General features: G+C 40.3%; 1 protein-coding gene across 1 annotated transcript; it reads right to left on the minus strand.

Moving 5' to 3' along the window:
* Positions 1-7,400: 7,400 nt before the first annotated feature.
* Positions 7,401-19,275, minus strand: LOC110560394 (flavin-containing monooxygenase 5-like). Its single transcript, XM_021656272.1, is given in 8 exon segments — positions 7,401-7,752; positions 9,999-10,098; positions 12,177-12,526; positions 14,715-14,914; positions 16,155-16,297; positions 17,784-17,946; positions 18,349-18,537; positions 19,141-19,275. Coding segments are annotated over 8 exon segments (1,632 nt in total).
* Between the last annotated feature and the right edge of the window lie 2,776 nt (positions 19,276-22,051).

Below are 22,051 nucleotides of genomic sequence, written 5' to 3' on the forward strand. Positions count from 1 at the left end.
GTGGGAGGAATAATTATCCCTTAGTGAGCTGATGCACTGCGGCATCTCAGGGGCTCCTCTCTTGATGCATTTGCTCACAAGTCTTCACTGCTGAACATTTATCTTTCCCGAGTTCCAACTCAGAAAATGTAGGCTTTCCCTTTACTCCCAGTCTGTCTCTTCTTTGGACACCTGTCAAAATCCTAAGCGTGCTTGCCAGGACACTCTGGGCACCTCCTCCTGCCATGCTGCTGTCAGATTTCTCTCTAGCTCAAGGACCACAACTTTCTCTATTCCTCTTTTTATTTTCTTCCTTTTCCTAGAAGCTTCTGAGATTTATGGTTTATCTGCTTTTGTTGTTTTGATCTTAAACTGCCATGCAGTTTTCCTTGAACTTCTTATTGAGTTCATTTTTTAAATTATTTTGTCTATGAGGCCATAGCTGCAAAAGGATGTCCCATATTCCCCAGTAGCACAGGAAAAGGAGACAGTCAAGAGAGGGTGAAGTTGAATGAATATGATTAGTATACTTCATATACTTTGAGATAAATCTCATGAAACTTACTCACTACCTTGCATTACATGAGTAACGGTGAATTAAAGAAAGAATAATACAGAAATGAAGATTTTAAAACAGTGAAATAAAATCACAGCACCAGTAAATATTCTTTCCTTGCTGGGATGAGTGATAGCTCTCTTACCCTGAATTATCATGTGTAGCCAAATCTGTTGATGGGGCAGCAGTAATGTATATACTTTAAGTTCAAACAGGTTAGGCTAGACAGGGCATGCCAGAATGCCTTCTCTCTTCCTAGCTGAATTCCTGAGCTGAGCAGAACAAGCAGCCCGATGTTCTTCCTTGTTGGATAGAGGTTGTTCTCATCCTCAGCATAGCTACTGTCTTCCATATATGGTGGGTGATGGTGGTTTCCCAACTGGTGGATTTTAGTATCTGAGCCATTGACCTCATTTTGTATTTACACCCACTTCCTTAACATGACTTCACGTGCTGTGTTTACTTTGCAGCTGGATATTGTCTTACTGGACTCAGCTGCTTTTCTGCCAGAGGAAGTAGTCTTTGCCTGTGTGTATTTGCTTCCAGCTGGTTGAGGACAGTTCTGTGGTCCTTGTGGTTACCATGTGCTTAGTCAGTGAAGGGTGTGGGCTCTGGAGTTGGAAATAGTAATGCTGTCTATACTTCCTGGTAAAGTGATTTTGGAGTAATTTCTTCTTCTTTTCCTTTTTCTCCTCTTCCCTCCTCCCCTTCTCCTTCTCTTTCTCCTCCTCTCTTTTCTCTGTGTGCGCATGTGTGTGGTGGGGGTCATGGCAAAATATAGACCCCAAGGACATATGCTCAGTGACCCACTCCCTTCAAGAATATCCCACTTCCTAATGCTTATAGCACCTTTCAAAATAGTTTCAAGGGCTGGGTATTATAATCTCAAAACACACATCTGTGCTAGACATATTAAAACCTAACAATATACTTCAGAAACCTTAACAATTCATCTAAAAGACTTTTAGGTTTGATAAGAAAATTAATAAAGTAACTGGCAATTATATCGAGCCAGCCCTGCAGAGCATTCCTAAAAGATTATTACACAGAGAGGAAGAAGAAAGATCACCTTCTCCACACGTAGAAGTGTCTGTTCTATGATAGGAACAGATGAACAAAGAGCCAGAAAGGAATCAACCATTTCCAACACAGCAAATAAGCAAACTCTTGAAACTATTAGGGGAGAAGGAAAAGAAATACCCCAAACCCAGGAAACCTGAACATAACTGATCACATTCTTAGCAAAGAGTGAATCCCTTTCAATGATGTCATTAGGTGACTTATTAAACAATAAGAAGTTGCAGACTAACCAATTGGATTAAAATACAAGAACTACCCAAACCCAGAACTAATCAGAAGATAGAAAGTTTGACACTATATATTAATAAAGAAAACAATTCATTAAGAAGATGTAATAATTATAATCATTTGTGAACTAAATAGTGAAGCCTTCAATTTCATAAAAAGCCACAATAACAACCACATTCCCATATTTTGGTAGGTCTTCCAAACTAAAAACAGGCAAACAAAACAAAACAAAACAAAACAAAAACCAAAAGAAACAAACAAAAAAACAAAACCTCAGAGCAAAATACACCATAGATCAGTGGTCCTCAACCTTTCTACTGCTGTGACTCCTTAATACAGTTCTTTGTGTTGTGGTGACCCCAACAGTAAAATTATTTTCATTGCTACTTCATAAGTGTAATTTTGCTACCGTTATGAATTGCAATGCAAATATTTTTGAATATAGAGGTTTGCCAAAGGCATTGTGACCCACAGGTTAAGAACCACTGCCATAGATCAACTCAACGTAACAGATAGATACAGAATACTTCACTCAACAGACAAGAAATACATATTCTCAAGTGGCACATGGAATCTTCTGGTCACATAACAGGCCACAAAACATGCCTTAACAAGTACAAAAGTATTGATATAGCAAAATAAAATATGAAAAATGGAAATCAGCAATAAGAAAAACTATAGAAGCTACAAAAGTACTTGGATAACAAACTTAATTATTTTTCTTTTATTTTTGAGATTATTATAGAATTACATCATTTCCCATTAACCTTTCCTCGCTTCAAACTTCCACATATTCCCCTCTTGTTCTCTTTCAAATCATGGCCTCTTTTTTATTAATTGTTGGTAAATGCAGATATATAGATATGTGTGTGTGTATGTGTGTAGATATGTGCATATGTATATATTCCTAAACATAATATGCATAACTTTATATGTATGTGTGTTTTCTGGGCTGACCACTTGATATTGGATAACCAGTTGGAGTGATTTTCACTGGGGAAGACTATTTCTCCCACTCACAGTATTCCTTAGTTGCCCGTAGTTTCTTTGTGTGGGGTTGAAGCTTCATGAGCTTTCTCCCATCTACTTTAGCAGGTCTATTGTCATCCATGTTCAGCTCATGTTTAGACTCATTTTGGTGAAACTTAATGGGTGTAGCTTCTGACATGACTAGGACAAACTCCTCAATCTTCCCTGGCTCTTACAATCTTTCTGCTAGGAAATTAGGGAGATTTCAAATTAAGGAACCAAAGACCCACCTCAAGACCCTAGGTAACTGTGAGAATGTGAGCAGTGTCCTATAGAGAGATGTCTTTTTGCCAGGGGACACTTGTGATACAAAGCATCAGAGCAAAAATGTTGCACAGGAAGATGTTCCTAGCACACCGCACATTGGCAGAAAAAACGAAAGAAAGAAACGGAAAAGATCCAACCACACAGCTCTTTGAACAATCATACTTTAGTTGTACTGAACAATGTAAAATTCAGCATTCCAATGTTGTAGTTGTAACGGTCCAGCTCAGGGCTTTCCCCTCGTCTCTTGCAGTGTGTACCAGAAGTTCAGTGCATCTAGCCTCTTGCAATGCATCGCTTGTTCAGAAGTTATAGGAGGTAGAAGATGCCACAGACTTACCCAAGTCACTGAAATCGCAACCCACAATTTCTCATTCCAGGCTGTGCTGATTTTACTCCTTATTTTCTTTGCCTTTTTTTTTTTTTTTTTTTTTGGTGTGTGTGGGTCTTTGCAAAGGTCCCATGGATCATGCTCATCATCTCTCGATGCTTATCCTTGTGTGTAAACCACTTCCTTGATTGTAGATAAGGAGTAAGGAGAAGTAATTCTGGAGTTAAAACTGAGGAACAGTTCTACCCTAAACCATTTCTAAAACTCCTTCTTTCTGAAACAGAAAACACAAGGAACTAACCAAGATAAGATAAATCAAATTTAACTTGGGCTCTTGGTTTGGCAGAGAGTTGAACTTCTATATGTTTGCAATATGATGAACGTACCCTCTGTCTCCTCTGCTCTCACTTGGATTGAGTTTAGTCTTTTGGGATGGTCCACCCAAAAGAGAAGTCTCACTGAGGTTTCTCTTCAGCTTTGCTTTCCCAAGCCCAGCATGCTTGTAGAACACTCTATGGTGTCAATATTTTCCAAATCCCGCAGCATGGGTCAGGGCATGGGTCAGCATGTCAGGGCAGAAATGATTAAAGGGTTTGTGTTAAAGAAAGTAATCTTGGAATTAGAAGCTTAAGCTCTTGTATGAATGGAAACAAACCGTGACTTGGTGGTGCAGATTTGAGCACTGTTGCTACACCTGTGTTCTCAATTAATCCAGTCCCCGTTCACAGCTAACCCTGCCTGCTGCTTCCCACACTTGAGAAAGCCTTCTCTGGGCTCATGTCTCTTTATTCCTCTGGGCTGTTTATGTCTCTGTGGTACATCTTATTTCTCTGCTGTGTTAACATGTGACAGGACAAAGTGGCAAAGGAATAAAATGCAACCATTTCCCGTACTTTGTAAAACTGTGTGTCTTTGTCTATCTCTGTGTATGTCCTACATACATTTATATACATGGATATTGTAGTCCATCTCATTTATTGGAAGATGGGACTCTGAAGTACGGCATGTGTATTGTTCATCTATGTTATAATGATATAGGTTATGAAATAAAAATCAAGAAAAAGAATTATAAGTCAAAGTATTATGGTATGGCAGTTGGTGTCGAAAAGAACTGAGCCAGTGTTTAGTCAGTACACTTTCTAATTAAATTTTCCAATATCCTGAGCACAGGGTACTGTTTGTTTCTTTATGGAAAATAAGCCACCCTTAAGAAATGAGTTAAAAATGTATGGAAAGAGCAGAGTCAGCTCCAAGCCTTTGTGTCCCAGGCTCTTCAGAATAGCCCCCACACTGGAATGCAACCCTGTGTCCTTATCCCCTTGATAACATATGTGCTATCATACGTTAACACAGCAAGTCGTTCAGGCGAAACTCTGACACTTCTGCGATGAAGGGTTGCAAGTAAAAATGGCACGGCTAGCTTCATCCTGCTTACGAAGAAATCTTATTACCATCCTGCTTCTGTGTAATCTACTGAGGACCATGCCTCCACTGGAGAGAACTAATTGTTCACTTTTGATTGGTTATCAATTGGAGAGAGACTCCTGCCAAAGATGACAGTGGGGTTTAGTGCGTGTCATTCCCATCAGCGCGGGTTGAGGACCTGGGAACAGCCGCACCTGCAGACGACTCCATTTAGTGATTGCTGCTGAGCAGAGAAGGCAGGATAGAGGAGAGACAAGAAAGAGCTTTTGGAAATTTCCAATTAGTGCAGCTTGAAGTGGAAGATTAGCTGTGATTTGGTGTGGGGTGTGGCTTTAAATAGGGCCAAATGTAAGCCAACCATACGATCTTCAAAGAAAGGGCCAATGAGTAAACAGTTCATGGAGAGGAAAAAGAAAGTATCAAAGTCTTGTTCTTAATCTAAAAGTAAGAAAGGCATTCTGTTTCACTTTACTTAATATTTGGTTTGATGTTGACACAGGTCCTGTGTCAAAGGTCCAAGGCAGAAGCCATTTGTTGTGACTCTAAGGAATGATGAGAGTTTGGACTGAACACTCCCAGTTTATTTTTTTCCTCAGCACATTGCAGCCTGTGGCAGTTTACCTAGGCTGGGGTAAATTTATAGGTTTCATTGCTATAGCTCAGTAAAATGATTCTTTGTAAAAGGTATATATGGCTTACCTATTATTGCTTTGAAATCCTTAACTGATGGCAGTATTAATGCAAAATAGATAAGAAGAAAGTCTGAGTTGAAACTTCTCTGATGTCAGCGTGAATTCAATGACAGAAAGTTATGTAAACAGAACTTGATGATCTTTTATGTAGTCCCTTTCCCAGCTCCAGTTTGAGATGCATTTGAGGATTTACCAAAGAAAAGCCCATCCTAGTACTGTTGATGATTCACAAAACCTACACCCCAGGAGCTTTCAAGCAATTCCACTTGAATCTCTTCTCCCCAGCTATTTTAATGGCCTTTAAATCCTTGGGGCGGGGTCTAGTGAGTGTCATTTTTTTTTCCCCCAGGAACTTCCTAAGCCTTACAGGATTCATTATCTTCAGTGTTATGAGCTTTCCTTCACAGCAGCACTCCCTTTCCACCACTTTTCAGGCAGGAATGTTTCAGTTTCTGGGAAATAGCTATGCAACAGAAGGACTAATGAATGATGGGGAACTATTTAATAATGAAAGATCTCCCATAATCTTAATGTTCTAAGAGCATCAAGGCCAAGACTGTCAAGAAACACATTTGTTTAGAAGAATCTCCCATAGAAATCCCCCCCCCATTTTAGTACATAAATCACTGTGGAAAATAGATTTTTAAAATTATTTTTTTATTTTGAAATTCTCAAGTTTACAAAAGTGTTGAAATACTATTGCTATGTGCAGCTACAGAACTTTTAACGAGAATCACGACTTGTGGAAATTCTGTCCATTTCATTTTACTTTTGTGTCTCTTGTTCTGTCCCTGTCAGCCTCTCCCATATAGATAATCTTACACATATATTGCAACTAAAATGCATACATCATGGTACTTAACTCCTACTTTTGCCTACTTCTTAGAAAGAAGAACATTCTGTTGCATAAACATAATGCTGTTATACCACACAAGATTATCAGTAATTCACTAAGACCTACAAGAGTATATATTAAAACCCCCTTGTTTATATTAGAATTGTCGTTCAGTGTCCAGATATTTTCACTTGAGCTTTATAGAACTGCAGCTCAGCCTTTATTTGGAACTGAGCTAAGATTTACTGGGAATGTTGGCCTTGCTTCATTTTCTCTGGTTGTTCCTTAATTTCTTTCAATTCTAGCAGCAATACTAGACAATGATAACATCCTTCCTAGAGCATCACACCGGGAGCTGCAATGTACTTTGTCGACCTACAGCACTTTTACAAACAGTGCTATTTGATTAAGTGGTGAGTTGATGGATGTCACATCTTTCTATCAAAAAAAATCTTTCTCCCAGTGTGTGGTAGTAAAAGGCATGAACTTGAAGCCACCTCAGACTACAAGCACTTGGAGATCTTATCTTAAAACTAAGACTCAACCAGCCAACCAAACAACTGCTCAAAACAGCTATGATTTTCTGGAAGGTCAAGATGGAAAAGATGCTTTGAGACCATAGAATGTAGTAAAGGATTATTGCTGGTCAAAGAGTCTCTTTGCTCTTTTATTAAATAAGGTTTTTTTCCTGGTTAAATAGTCTCTCTACTCTTTTATAAATCAAATTATCCCACTTTTAATTATTCTTCAAGGTCATGCTATATATAAACTTCTTAACTTACTTCAAAGTACGTTTGGAATAAAATGGTTATAAACTGTATCTTTCCAACCTCTCCTCATAAAGTCGTTATCGGGGTAATTCTGTTTGCCTTTGAAAATCCAGTTGTCAACTAGCCTACTAAACTAGTTCCCCCTAAGAGATACAGTTTAAATAACAATAGTTTACTCTGCAGTCACATAAATATCTACGTCAGGATGAGGCTAGCGACTGGCGATATGCATGATCGCTAACATGGAAATAAAGAAAAACATAACAACACAGATGCTTTTCATCCAGGACAGGTGAAAGAGGGAGGCCTGAGAGTGTTTGGGGGCCCGGGTTCTCAGGGGCTTGAGGATCCGGTCTCTCTGAGTGAGGATGGCTGCCCGAGCCCCCGCCCATTTCCCTGGCCCCTGTAGGCGGTACTGGTAGGAGGTGCAGGGTCCGTAGAAAATCTCCTTAGCCAGCTTTGTATCCCAGAGGAGGAGCGACAGCAGGTTGGGCTTGACACCTAACTCGGTAGCGATTTCATCCATGTAGTCGATGAACTTGACTCGGCGAGTGTCTTGGAGTCTTTTCATAGTGCCGGGGAGGGAAAGGAAACACAAGGAACGTCAGATCTCAGTCACTAGTGTCCCCAGGCTCCAGTAGTGTTTGTTTTCATTCGCTGTTCATCTCACCATTTAACACTTATCAAACCTTAATTTCATATATTTTTTTTTTCTCAGTTTCCTTAGGAACGTTTTTGGTCTCTTAACACATGATGTAAATCCCTGAGGGCTTTAAAGTTACCACAAACCCAGCAGAGGGGATGACACGTCTGAAAAGGAAGTGGTGAAGGACTGGATGACATCTTTGATCTGGATTTTCCTTCTAGATACCAGACCCAGTTCCATGGTATGAGTTAAATTAGCAAGGGCTATCTCAGTCACAGTGTATGGAACTCCACTGCTCAATTCATGTTTCTACGTAACCTATCTTCTCCATATACTCATTCTGCACACTATTCTTCCTTTGGCTATTCCTAGATATTCGTATGTTACTATTTTTAGAGGGCAAGATGCTTTAAAATTAAAAGTCCCTCTGCAAGCAGGCACAGTGGCAGATATTTGCCGTCTCCAGTACTCAGGAGGCTAAGAAGAAGGAATCACAAAGTTCAAGGTCAGCCGGGGCTACATAGTGAGCTCAAAGCCAGCTTAGGCTATAAAATGAGACACCATCTCAAAACAAAAGAAAACCAAAAAGAGAAAGCACTCTGTCAAAACATTCTTGAGTAAAAGAGACACAAAGTAGTACCACAAAGTAGTAGTAGAAAGTGCCACAATTAAAGAAAAATCAAGACTTTTCAAAATGCTGGGAGGAGGTAAATTTGTATCATTTAAAATGAGCGTAATAAAAAGCGAATGAAAGCATTCAAGTAAGCTGCAGTGAGATAAGGCTAAGGAAAGCAGTACGGAAGCATCTGTTACTAAATTCATGGCTACAGGGGGAGAACAGTCATCACTGGCCTTAACCCAGCTGTGAACTTTAGTGACCGTCCAATCCCAACCTTCCAGGCAAGTGGGGTCCACCGGTGCAGGAGCAGCAAGACTGATATGGGGGTAAACACTCACTGTAATGTGTGTAAGGCCTGCACCACAGCAGGAAATTCACGCCTCAGACTGTAAACCTAGTCGTAATCCCATGACGGAAGGTTTTGAGGCAGTAGGAGAGAATTCACTCTTGTGTAATTCAACTTGTCTGACTCCAACTGCCTTCTAGATTGTTATATTCGTACTTGTTAACAGATGCTGCTAGTCTCAGTGTTAGTCACAGTTTCTCTTTGTAATGTGTGACAATGAATTCAGAGACGCTAGGCCCCAAACAGGGCCCCAGAGAATACCAAGGAAGGCAGGGAGGAAAGAATGGAGAGCCAGAAGATGAAGAGAAGGGCTGTAGGATGCTAGCCTCTGGGTATGGCGCACCCTTCATGTTCTGCCATTTTTTTTTATTTATTTTTTTTATCTTTTTTATTTTTTATTTTTTATCAGTTACATTTTATTAACTCTGTATCCCAGCCGTGTCCCGATCCCTCATTCCCTCCCAGTCCCTCCCTCCCGCCATTTTTATTTTTAAAAATCATGCTGGGTTACCTCAGAGCCTTTCATGCAGTACATGAAAGACTTTGAACATATGACCACTTACCTCACTACCCTTCACTTTCTTGCCCCATACTCTCATTAGTCCCCTAAGTTACTCAGATTGTTTTGTTTCTATTTCCACGTCACCAGCCTATATGGTTTTATGTATCTGTACTGTCTGGGACCAACAAATGAGAGAAAAATACAATACATGTCTTTTTATCTATATCCATATTCTTGCAGATGATATAGCTCATTCTTGTTCATGGCTAAAGACTGCATGGTGAACACAATGCACATTTTCATCATCTGTTCCCCTGGACACCTGCATTGTATCTCTAACCTAGCGACTGTAAATAGGTATCAATAAATACTGATGTGCGGTTTGGCTCTGTGGTATGTTGGCCTGGAGTCTTTTGGGTAAATACCAAGAAGTGGCGTATCTGGTAGGTCTATGTCTTAAAAAAAAAACTTTATTCTTATTTCCACAGTGAATTTGCATTCTGCTCATCATGTTGACTTGGTGTTCTGTGGTTACTTAACATTTCATGTCATATTTTTATGTTCTACAATCAGACCCATGTGAAGAGAAACTCAACATGATATTACCGAACTAAAATTATCTTATTAGGGCTCATGTAGGTACAAAATATATAAAAAGCAAAATCAAATACTCCCCCTTTAACATGTTTCATTTACTTTAACAAAAAAAATTAGTTTTCTTACTCCATTGACATCTTTTGTTTTCTTCTGTTGATGTCAGCTATCATTTCTTTCTCCGAAGGCAACTTCTTTAGTCCTGAGAAAACAATATATAGACTTTGGAAGGCAGACACGAAGAGCAAGTGTATAAGTAAACAAGAAGGATGGCTTCGAAATAGACTGGAATCATCAGACTGCTATAATATTAATAATCAAAGGCTTATGTTTAAAAAACTCCAAAGGAAGAACATTTCTTTTCCATCATCATGCCCAGGATGTCAGTTAGGGAATTCAGCTTTCCTCTAAGATAGTGTCTAAACTTTTCTTAGTTGAAATGTACACTCAATATCCCTGAATATTACAAATGCTCTTAATATGTTTTATAGTCTTACTGGGACCTGACTCAAATTTCTCTTTCTGAACATTGCCTAGCATTGATCTTACATCCCGAGTCCAACTTTTCTGTATTTCGAGTTGAGAACATCTCTTAGTTTTTATTGTGCCTCCTGAAAGTAGGCACTGAGGGAAAAGGCCCCCAAACTACGATGACTACATTTTGAAAGGAGAGCAAGTAATTGCAGATAGAAATTCTGTATATGTGAGCGTGTCAAGGAAAGGAATATACAACAAGCAGAGTGTTAAAGAATGCCAGGGAGACAGGACAAAGGATAGTAGGCGTCTAAACTGTTTGCCTTGTTCCTTCACCAGATGTCATAATTACAAATATCTGCGAAAATGTGACCTGCACAGAAGTATCCTCGAATGTTTCAGAATATGATTTCACAATACAAACATAAATGAGTGTGCAGACCATGAAAGGAAGAGAACTGAAGAGTTGAAAGTTCATGTAGTGCTTTGTGTTACCATTGTATGCGTATGCATACCTTGTGAAACATCAACTAATCTTCTACATATACACCGAATAGAAAGAGCACATTCTCAATGAAATACTTGTGTGTGTTTGTCTATGCATCAGTGTCTGTAATAATTCCAAGTGCTGATCAATATAAAATAAGTATTTAATATAAAATAAATGCATACATATGAATAAGTATATATATATATATTTGTACATGTATGTACATGCGCTTATGTGCACATCTTGAATGGGTAAGAATATGGAGAGCTATATATTAAGTGAAGAAAATAACTATAAAATGAGGATTCATTTCACAATGTTGTGTTAAGAGGAAGAAGCCAGACATCATATAGGGCGCATTCTCCCAGGAAATGTAATTGTGTAACTACTTTCTCATGTGGTCATCATCATATTACCCATTTAATGAAAGTCAGCAGAGAAAACACATATTAGGAGAAGCAGAAGTAAGAAATACAGTAAGCAGAGATTTAGGTTTACAGGCCAAGGCGAGTTATGCTGTAGAGTTTTGAATGAGCATCAGATGGGTTCCCCTGAAGCTTCAGAAAATAAGGAATATAAGAGAACTTGCAGGAGCTGCTCTTCCCGCTCCACCATGGGTACATATTCAAATCTCACTCGGGGAATTGCCGCGACAATGATTTTATGTCTCAGAATGCTGAGGACTCAGCAAGAACATCCATCCCACTGTGCCATATTCTGAGGAAGAACCGTCCTAATGAGGAAGAGTCCAGACTACTCGCTCTAAAGTATAGAGAACCTGGTCAAGATTGTTTTGGATGGTGTGGTGAAGGGGTATCCACAATTAAGCCAACAAGTGTCAATTTGGGTAACAATTTGGGAAATGAATTGAGAATGAACCACAAACTTGGAGCCAACACTGCAAAATGACTTCACCACATTTCTGAGATGTGTCCTAAGTGGTTCATCCCCTGTTTTGTTTTCCTACTTTGGTCAATTCCTGTCTCCAAAACCACACCCCAAGTTACTTTTCTGCTGAAAGAAGCAGATAAATGGACAGTTACATCAAAATATACCCTCATTACAATTTTCTTGGTTTTAAAATTTTCATTATTTGAGTGTTTTTTTTTTATTTTTAATAGTGAGTTCTCTTAATGATGAACTATCAACCTTCAGAAGAGTCCAAGGTAGTCTATTTTTTAATGGTGAAACTCCAGACAATTTGATAGAATGATAGAGTTCAACAGAGTAGATCAACAAAGACCTCTGGGTGACTTTTTAAACCACAGAGCACTTGAAACAGACTGTATTCATGGGAAGAGAAGACATACACATACCCGTGAACACACGCACAGCCCATCGGCTTTGGAGCTCTGACGTGGGGATGATGGCCCCCATTGGCTGGAGGATGCCAATGAAGGCTAGAGTTGGCTTCTCTAGCCCCGGAGGGAAGACAAACTTGAACATGGAGTACTGGCTGTCCAGGATTGCTGGGTCATCATTCAAGAAAGGGAATGACAATGTGTAGCCTGTGGCAAAGATGACGACATCTATTTTCTCCTCAGTTCCATCCTCAAAGATGGCCGATGTTGAGGTGAACTCTTTTACATTTGGTTTTATCATCACTTTTCCAGTAATGATGAGACTTGGCAGATCATCACTGAGAACCGTTCGGTAGTCAAAAATTCTGTTTATCAAGAGAAGGGCATACAACTTCTTAATAAAGATGTAGCATAGGCAAAAGCTCTGGAAAATGTTGCATAGCTTCAACAAATTTTTATTCTGCTTTTTAGCATCCTCAGCAAGCAATATAGCTCATTAGTAACTGATTTTCTGATTCCAAACTGAACCTTGATACCTGTTTAGTCTCTTACCCATTGGAAGGCCTTGGACAAGCCATGAAACATTTTGGTTTCACTTTCCTAATTATAGAATTGTAGTAATGTTACAGCAACCACATCAGATTTGTGAGCATGTGCTAAATATCTTTAGACAACAATATTTTTTTTTACAAGGAATAAAGTGTGTTATTTGTTTAGTACAGGGTCTCACTATGTAGCCCTGGCTGGCCTGGAACTCACTCTGTAGCTCAGGCTACTCTTTAACTGATGGAGATCTGCCTTCTTCTTTCTCCCAAATGATTGGATTAAAGGTGTGCTAAGTTTTGATCTATATTTTTACTCTTGATACCATGTAAACTCAGTTGATAGTAGTTATTAATATTTTATTGCACTTACTGATTTATTGCATTTATTTATTTATTTAATGACTCCTGTGTGTGCATGTGTGTGTGCGTGTGTGAAGATGTGGAGGTCGGAGGACAACTTGTGGGAGTCTTTTCTCTCCTTCTACCATGTGTTTCCAGATTCAGGCTTGGTGGCAAGTGCCTTTACTTGCTGAACTATCCTGCTAGTCCTAGTTGCTAATATTTCTAAAGACCTAAAAGGTATATCTGCAACATTTAACAATGAATCTTCAATGGGAACGTTTGTGATCAGTGACACTGAGACCTTTGGTCGATTTCAGTTTAAGGTTTGAGCTATGAATTAGTAGCAGGGAGTCAAATTCTCCTGTGATTACATTAGTGCAAAATCAATATTATTAAACATATCTCATAGATACTGAGTAATTTCTCCACAAAAAGGAACCTGAAGTCATACATATGACCTCAGTTCAGCACAAAACTATATATGCAGCCTTCCAGATAGCTATTAATATTGATTTTATGTTTTCATTAATTTAAGCCCTTATTATGTTTCCCTGCATATCACATTTATTTATTTATGTGTATGTGTGCCCAGCAGTGCGTGTGTGGAGGTCAGAGTGCTCTTGTGGGAGTCATTTCTCTCTTTACATCATGTGGATTCTGGGGATCATGAGGGTTGGGAGCAGATGCCCTTAACCCACTGAGCCATCTCGCCAGTCATAGGATTTGAAATTTTAATACAGGGAGCCACTTAGGATGAAAGACCAAGAGTGGATACACGGGTGATGCCAAGTCTTACATGTCTTACGGAGGAAAAAAGAAAAAACAGAGGCGAAGTGGCCATGGAGTTGGAAGAAGCAGAGAAGGAAGACTCAGGAGGAGAGGACTGGACAGGGTCTGAGAACGGGTTGGCTGTTGAGTGAGGTAGGAGCAAAAACAAAACAAAACAAAAAAACCTAAGAATGCTCAAGGACAGAGTTGAGTTTCGGGAGGACGGCTGCAGTTTTCAGTGGTAAGGGCTGTCTTGGCTGAGGCTAGGCGTCACGCAAATGGGACAGGGCAGGAAGTCAGTGTGGGTGAAGAGGTCGAAGGGCACGAGGTCATTGTGTATGGATAGTGAACTGTCTTGGTTGGTGGCGGGTTTAGAGAGTGAACATGGCGTACTTGAAAGAGGGTGGCAGGAAAGCAGGAGAGGGTGGCATAGTGACCCCAGATGAATGTCAAATAAGACAGGATTTTTAAAGTCTTTACTTCCCTACTCTGTACGGCTCAGCTTTTCTTACAACTTGTGCAGTGGTTCTTAACCTGCGGGTCCGACCCCTTGGAATGGTTCCTTCACAGGTGTGGCATGTCGGATATTTACATTACAATTCATAACATTAGCGAAGTTGCAGTTATAAAGTAACGATGAAAATAATTTCACGACTGCGGGTGACCCACCACAACGTGATGAGCTGTGTTAAAGGTCACAGCATTAGGAAGGTTGAGAAGCACCTGTTAGTCGGCTCGCAGAGAACCCTCAGTAAGAAGAAAATAATTCGGATATTCCCCATGAAAACACGAGGAATTTGTGGCAACGCTGCTCCCATTCATATACTTATGGCTTAACCATTTAGTCGGCTAGTCCAGTCCCTCAGAAGTATTGTCAGCTTAAAGTACCCAACTCTACCTGTGCTCCGGCAGCAGTCCATAATTGGCGTGGTTAAACATCGAGTTTAACTTTTTCTCCATCTGTCTGTTGAGCAGGACTGTGGGGCAGAGCTTCCCGACGGCTCTGTTATAACGGGTGAAGAGGGTGGCGTCCATGGGCTCCCCGTGATCCCAAACCCGCTTCAATATCCACGCCCCTCGCCTTGTGCTGAGGACCACCTTCAAGAGAGGAGTGGTTGCCTGGTGAGTGTTTAGCTGCCAATCACTCGGGTCTCAGATCTTAGGAGGTTTTGGTTTTTGTCTTAAGTTGTCGAGGGGAGGAAATTTACTTCCCACAGGGCCTCGTCCGCCTCGCCAGATTCTTTTCCCTGCCTCTACTTTATAAAGACATCCAATTACTGAAAGCCATTTCGGCTAACCTAATGTTTGGCCTGGGTCTACTCTCCTTGTGATGCTTGCACCGGCTGTACTAGATGTCCGGAGTGTCTGAGGTCCCAAAATAGAGGGGGGGTGGGGGGGGGAAGCGCACAACAGCACAATCGGCGATTACGCTGAGTGTTGGAAGTCAGTAGTTCAGCTTCCAAGTGCGCACTTTCAGTTGAGATTTCCAAGGGATGGAGAACAATGTGAGTAAAATGTTTGAGATCAACCTGAAAATCAGGTACAGAAATTCACACTAGATTCTTCTCACGTTCATGACAGGAAAAGTGCTAACAGAATGTTTTCAGTACAAAAAAAAAAAAAAGGCAATTTCTGTTTTGATAAATACGTGGGTCTGTTTTGTGTCGTTTAACAGAGACCTTGAAAAGAAAGATTTTCGCTGATGTGACAATCACTGGAGTGATGTCATGGTCACAAGGAGCTGTGACTCGTGTACCTCAGAATCACGGCATGGTTCACTTAATGTACGGAAGGTGTTCAGTATCGGAGATCGTGTGTCTTTTTCTGTAAAGTTAATTTTGAATGGTTAGGGGCTCAGTTCAGTCACTGCAGAGCTTCGAAAGATTGCTCCTCTTTCCCTACTTGTTATTTGTCCACAGCCAGTGGGAAACCACAGAATCTATCCTTTCTTCTTAACACCCTCATGCACAGACCAGCAGCAGATTTAAAATACTCCGGTTTGTGCGCACTGATTGCTCTTTAAACTTCGTTTCCAGTGTAAAAACAGTGTCTTCTGTAAAACTCATTTCATTTTGAAATTTCCCATGTATCTACCTGTAGCTAATTCTGAGTTACCTGACTCTAGTTGGACTGTTACTTCCATGACTCCAGTGCCTTACGGACTGGGAATATTGTCACTTTGGAAGTCTGTATTCTCTTATTCATAGTCAGCAGGAAAAACATGCCATTGCTGTCCAAATGGGAGCATTACTGCTAAGGCCACAGAAAGTCTAGACTCAACAGATTCTGCAGGTATCAAAGTCACACCCAAGAGCCGAATCAGGGAACGACACCAAACCTGCTCGGCGACACGGCTGATCTCGCCTGCCACATCCACTCCAGAATTCCCAATGCCGATCACCACCACTCTCTTCCCCACAAAGTCCCAAGGGTGCTTGTACTCCCAGCTGTGAAGACAGCGGCCTCGGAACTTGCTGATTCCTGTGAAGACAGAATCAAACCTCCACGTCACGGCGGAAGTGGAAAGCACGGCTCGGTAACTTTCATCCTTAAGCTTGACGTTCATGCTACTTTATTCTCTTCTTTGCGCTTGGACTTTACCCTGCTGTGGCAGAATACTGTCAGCCAAGGAGCAAAGCATTCAACAGCAGTAACTATATGGCCAAGACCAAAATCAGAGCAGTTTTTAAAGCAGTCGATAAAATATACCTTAAGATTTACTCAATATGCTAACTCTTTGTAACTTTGGAGTGTTAATTGTGTTTTTCTTATTTTCTATTCAGAGATATGAGACTGGTTTTTCATGTTTTAGAACTCTTTGGAAATTTGCAAATTTGAAAAGATCCTTAGCAACGTACATCGGTGTTATTCAGAAGCAACTAAATGCCAAATGCATAGGCAGTTTTAAACTTCCCAGAAGCCCAGAAACACTGAGAATGATAGTAATTTTAAGTCCGTATTTTACTTAACCCAGGATAATCTGAATGCTAATATATGGGTAATGTAAGGTTATTATTGAGATTCTTCATATGCGCCTACTGTGTTTTCTATGTGTGGTAGGCATTTTACATAGGAGACATCTTAATTTTGTGTCCTTCACATGTCACGTGCTCATCTGTAACACCTGGCGAGTGGCCACTCTTTAATACCGCAAGCCTGGGGTAGTAGAAGTTGCAAGGCATTCTGGAAAAATTCTATTTTATAATTGTAATCGCCACAATTGTAAAATTCCGTCATGTGTAATCTGTCATTCATTGAGTGTGCCAAAGACTTCTAAAATACCACCAAATTTTTATTCTCTCTGAGTCCTACTTCCATTGTTTTATTGAATCTTCACCATCATTATCTCTTCAATGGGCTGTTTAAAGTCTTTCTTATTGATCCTGACTCAGCCATCTTCCTCTGTCAATTAATGTTCCACACTACTGCAAGACTGATGTTTATAAAGTGCAAACTTGATTATATATCTGCTTCTCCTGCATATATGTGCGTATCTGAGTGCGTGTACACACACAAACACACACACGCACACACAGTAATGCTTTTCCATTGACTCTTCCATGCTTCTCCTAACCTAGGCACTCCACCTGTGTCGAGTCCTTGAGACCTTCCCAGGATTCCCCATCTACTGCTCTTTACACGCTGCTTCCTCTCCCATGAACGTCTCTCAGACCTCGTTTGTCTGAGAAACTCTGGTTTCCAGTTCCATCTTTACTTCTATTGCTAGATCTTCCTTATGTTTTCACTTGACAAAATGAATCAAAAATTAGAACTTGGGCTGCAGCTGGGACAGTGCTCATTTGGTGGCATAGAAAAGACAAACATATCTCTGATGGCTCTGTGAACTTAGGACATCCTCACTTGTATCCCCTCCGCATAATCTACCTTTCTCCAATGCCAGTGATAGCCTAGGTGTTAAGATATTTACACTCTTAAGATCCTTCTCACACATACATCGGAGAAATACCTGCAAAATCCTGTAAGGGAAAATGCTTCTCAGAGTAGTGACCACTGCAGACCATTATCGCATCAAAGATATAGGTTTTCTGCACCCCATCGGCCTCCACCACAACGTCCCACTGACCAGAGGATGAAAAATCCAGGCGTTTCCTGACACTGCACACCTTTGTCTAGGAAACAAGGAGAAAAACCCAAGTTATAGGACACTTTCATCTATGTGCCCTCCCACCCCCCGTAAGCAGCTCTATGCATGGCTCCTGTGTCGTTAGGAGTTGTGTGCTTATAAAGGATCACTTCCCAAATGTTAAGGCTTCTTAGAACACAAAATGCATTGGTTTTATTTCCTATGCCTTATGTTTTCACTTGACAAAATGAATCAAAAATTAGAACTTGGGCTGCAGCTGGGACAGTGCTCATTTGGTGGCATAGAAAAGACAAACATATCTCCATTGAATTATGAGAGTGGGGGAGACTCGGGTGGGAAATGCAGGTTGAAATTGTGCCCAGCTGGCTCTGCTTGTGGACTTCACTCTGACCAATGTGCAGGTGGTGGGCGGGGTTTCACTCCTTACCCGGAACTGGATGTGTTTCATGAGCCCGAAGTGCCTGATGTACATCCTGAGGTACTCCATCATTTTGGAGTTGTGCAGGTAGTTGGGGTAATGGTCAGGACAGGGGTAGTCGCTGAAGGCTGTCATCTCCTTGGATGTATTACAGGTCAAAGATTTGTATATCCCGGGCTTTCCACTTTGTGGTATCTCCTAAAGGAAACAAACCAACCTTGGCTTCTTGAACGTGTTAGGGGACCAGATTTTGGTGTTTGGTATACTTTTCTTTGAAAAGTCCTGATTTTATTTTCAGGTTTTGTGATAGAATTCAGCAGGATGAGGGCATTTTCTCTTGCTCTAATTTTATTTCTAGTGACTGACTCTGTGGTGGCCATAATTATTTTTACAACTGAAAACGGATAGCAGGCTCCAAGAACGCACATAAAACAAACCGAGACAAAAATTAGAAAAATAACACAAGAAGGTTTAGATGAGAAACTACCAGTGGGCAAAATCTGCCTCACAATCAAAGGGGTTTTATTTAAGAGAATGCAACAGAGAATTAAATGCTTATCTGATTTGGGACAAGAAAGTCATGCAACTATGAGGTGTATTAAAATATAAAGGAACAATAATGGCAATAATAATATAAGAGGACTGTCCCACGAGGAATTTCAAATTTATTTAAATATTTATCGCTAATTTGGAAAGTACACTTGAACAATATATGTCACCAAACTCTTACTTCCTAGTTGGATAGGAGCAAGTCCCATACTCATGGATAGTGTCATGGTCTGAAAGTGTTCCTAAACTTACCTCATATTTCCACAGTCCTCCGATGTCACTGCCCTTTTCAAAGCATGTAGGCTCTAGTCCCTCCTCCAGACAGCTCTTAATGGCGCCTAGTCCACTAACCCCAGCACCAATCACTGCGATTCTTTTTACCTTCATGGTCTCTGGAATTCAGAAGAATTATTTCAGTGTGGTTGTAAGTGACAAAGCCAAGGTTCATTACTGCGTTAGTGTGCCAACCCCTTCATTTTAGCGCTGACATATTTTGGGTACACAACTTAATTAATTTTATTATACCTTATATCATCTTAGTGTACATATTCTACATAAATTGTATATTATATAATTCTTTTTTTCCCCATTTCAGGGCACTATTCACCCACATATTCAAAAAACAGCAGATGGAAATTTTTCTTAAAATGTACATTTCTACTGAACACAGAGAGATTTCTTTTTTCCTTGTCATTACTCCCTAAACAACAGTGTCTAAAATCTATTCAGAAAAGTTAGTGGATATAACTAGTAATACAGACAAGATTTAAAGTATCTTGGAGTTTGTGGGGATGCTATTTATACACATGATGCTATACACATAAGAAGTGGTCAACTGTAGATTTTGATATTTGTAGAGCATCCTTGAGCCAATCACCTGCAGGTGAAAGGGATGACTGATCATTTTAATAGAACATTTGGTCAAAAAAAATTTACAGTGAATTTCAAGATGATTAGCAACCTTTTATTATAGAAACATCCTATATTTTACTGTCTTGTTAAAATTTGATTTTAAAGCAGTCATTTATGTGATGAAGACTACTATGAAATAATCTGCTTACTAATAGCTAACAAGGTATACAAGGTTGCCACAAATTTTTTGTTGGAATGTTGTCCTGAGTCTTAGTGTATATTATTTCTACTCTATTTTAGGTCTATTCTCTACTCAATCAATTTCTTCCCAGTTGGGTCAGATGTACTATATTTTAACACCTGCACAGAAAAATGGAAAGATAATGAAAAGTTTGAATAATAATATCTGTCCATTCGTTTGGTTTTAGGGCTCTTGGGTGATGCTTGTGGGGAAAGATCCCAGGGAACTAAGATAAAACCAAATACTACTGGCCTAAAACAAAAACAAAACCAAAAAACACCCCATCCCCCAAATGTAGTGGTAAAATGACTCCAAATGACATTCTGCTGTTGTACTCATAGATCAGTGCTTTGCTCAGCCACCATCAGAGGAGCTTTCTCATGCAGCAGATGGGATCAATTACAGACACCCGCAACTAGGCAATATTCACAGAGTGAGAGATCTTGGAATAGTCAGCCCTATACAAAATGTCTCCATCAAATCTCTGTCCTCAAGGCTCAGGGAACTCCGAGGAAGAGGAGATGGAAAGAGTGTAAGAGCCAGGGGATGGAGGACACCAGGGGAACAAGGCCCTGGAAATCAACACGAGCAAAGCTCCTATGAGCTCACAGAGACTGAAGCAGCAAGCACAATGTCTGCCTATGTCAGCACCAGCGCCTCTGAATATATATAGTATAGCTTCCAGTTCCTGAGTGTGTGAACGAGTAGGTCTCTGACTTTTTTTTGGGGGGGGTGTCTCTTTTTTTTTTTTGAGAGGTGGGAGAGGTTGAACCCAGGACCTTATGAATGTTGGGCGAGCACTCTCACCACTATGCCACATTCTCAGCCTAGGTCTCTGATTCCTGCTCTTTCACTTGGGCTTGTTTTCTTCTTTTGGGTTGTCTTGTCCAACTTTGATGTGATAGTTCATTCTTTATTTTGTTATGCTTTGTTGTTATCTCTTAGAAGCCTGTTCTTTTCTAAGGAGAGACAGAAAAGGACTGGACCTGGATGGGAGGGGAAATGAGGAGGAGCTGGGAGGAGAAGAGGAGGGGGAACCTAATCAGGATGTATAATCTATTTTCAGTAAAAGGAAAAAACAGAATGAGAATTCCAACGTGTGATACATATGATCCCACCATTTCTATGTGGCTTCCAAGGCCTCTGGTGAGTCAGGCTTCGCCTTGCTCTTTCACCTTCTCTGACCCATCCCCCCCCTTACCTGTCAACATGCAATCATGTAGAACACTGTGACCATCTGCTTTTGGTATCCCTCTGTTTAATGACCCTTTTGTGAGGAGATTGTTATCTTTTCCACCTACAGCCAACTGTAATTTTTCACTGATATCTTCTATTCTCACATCTGACAAAAACGCAGCTTAGAACATCACTGTAGATTCTAATTTTCCTTTGTTTAATACTTTTTAGAATTTGCTCTATCTCTTCTTCATCTAGGTGGTGACATGTGAGTTTAGGGACATCACATTCTCTGAGCGTAAGCACCATAGTGCCAGAGGGCAGTGTAGGGACTCAATGACAGATAAGCGGGCTCAGCTTCCTGAAGTCAAGCTCTGTTTAGTCCTGTCTCGATAGAGAGATTCCCAGTGTACTTCAGGTTTAAGGACTATTTGTGTGTATTATTTCTTGTTTTTGTTTCTCTCACACTACATTATGATACTTCAAAAAATTATTATGTATGAGTGTTTTTGTCTGCATGTATGTCCGCATGTATGTATGTATGCATAAATGCCTGGTGACAGACAAAATCAGAAGTTGTTGGTTTCCCTGCAACTGGAGTTACAGGTGATTGTGAGCCACCATGTAGGTGCTAGAATTTAATGGGGTCTTTGCCAGAGCAGCCAGTGCTCTTAACCTCTGAGCATTTTCTCTAGCCTGCACACATTCTATTTTGTTATGGGATAAGGAATGGTCCCATTTAGTTGAGTTAAAACTCTGTTATCTATTTTTAGGAACTGAAGCAAGCCTAGAACTCTTTCTGTCTCTTTTTCTGAGGCTTTTTCTTTGGTTCTAGAAGGAATGAAATATACAGCGGTCATCCATACAAATGACAAGCTGTTGAAAGAATTCTTT

This window comes from Meriones unguiculatus, chromosome 11 (genome assembly GCF_030254825.1).
Source record: "Meriones unguiculatus strain TT.TT164.6M chromosome 11, Bangor_MerUng_6.1, whole genome shotgun sequence".
NCBI classification, from domain to species: Eukaryota; Metazoa; Chordata; class Mammalia; order Rodentia; family Muridae; genus Meriones; species Meriones unguiculatus.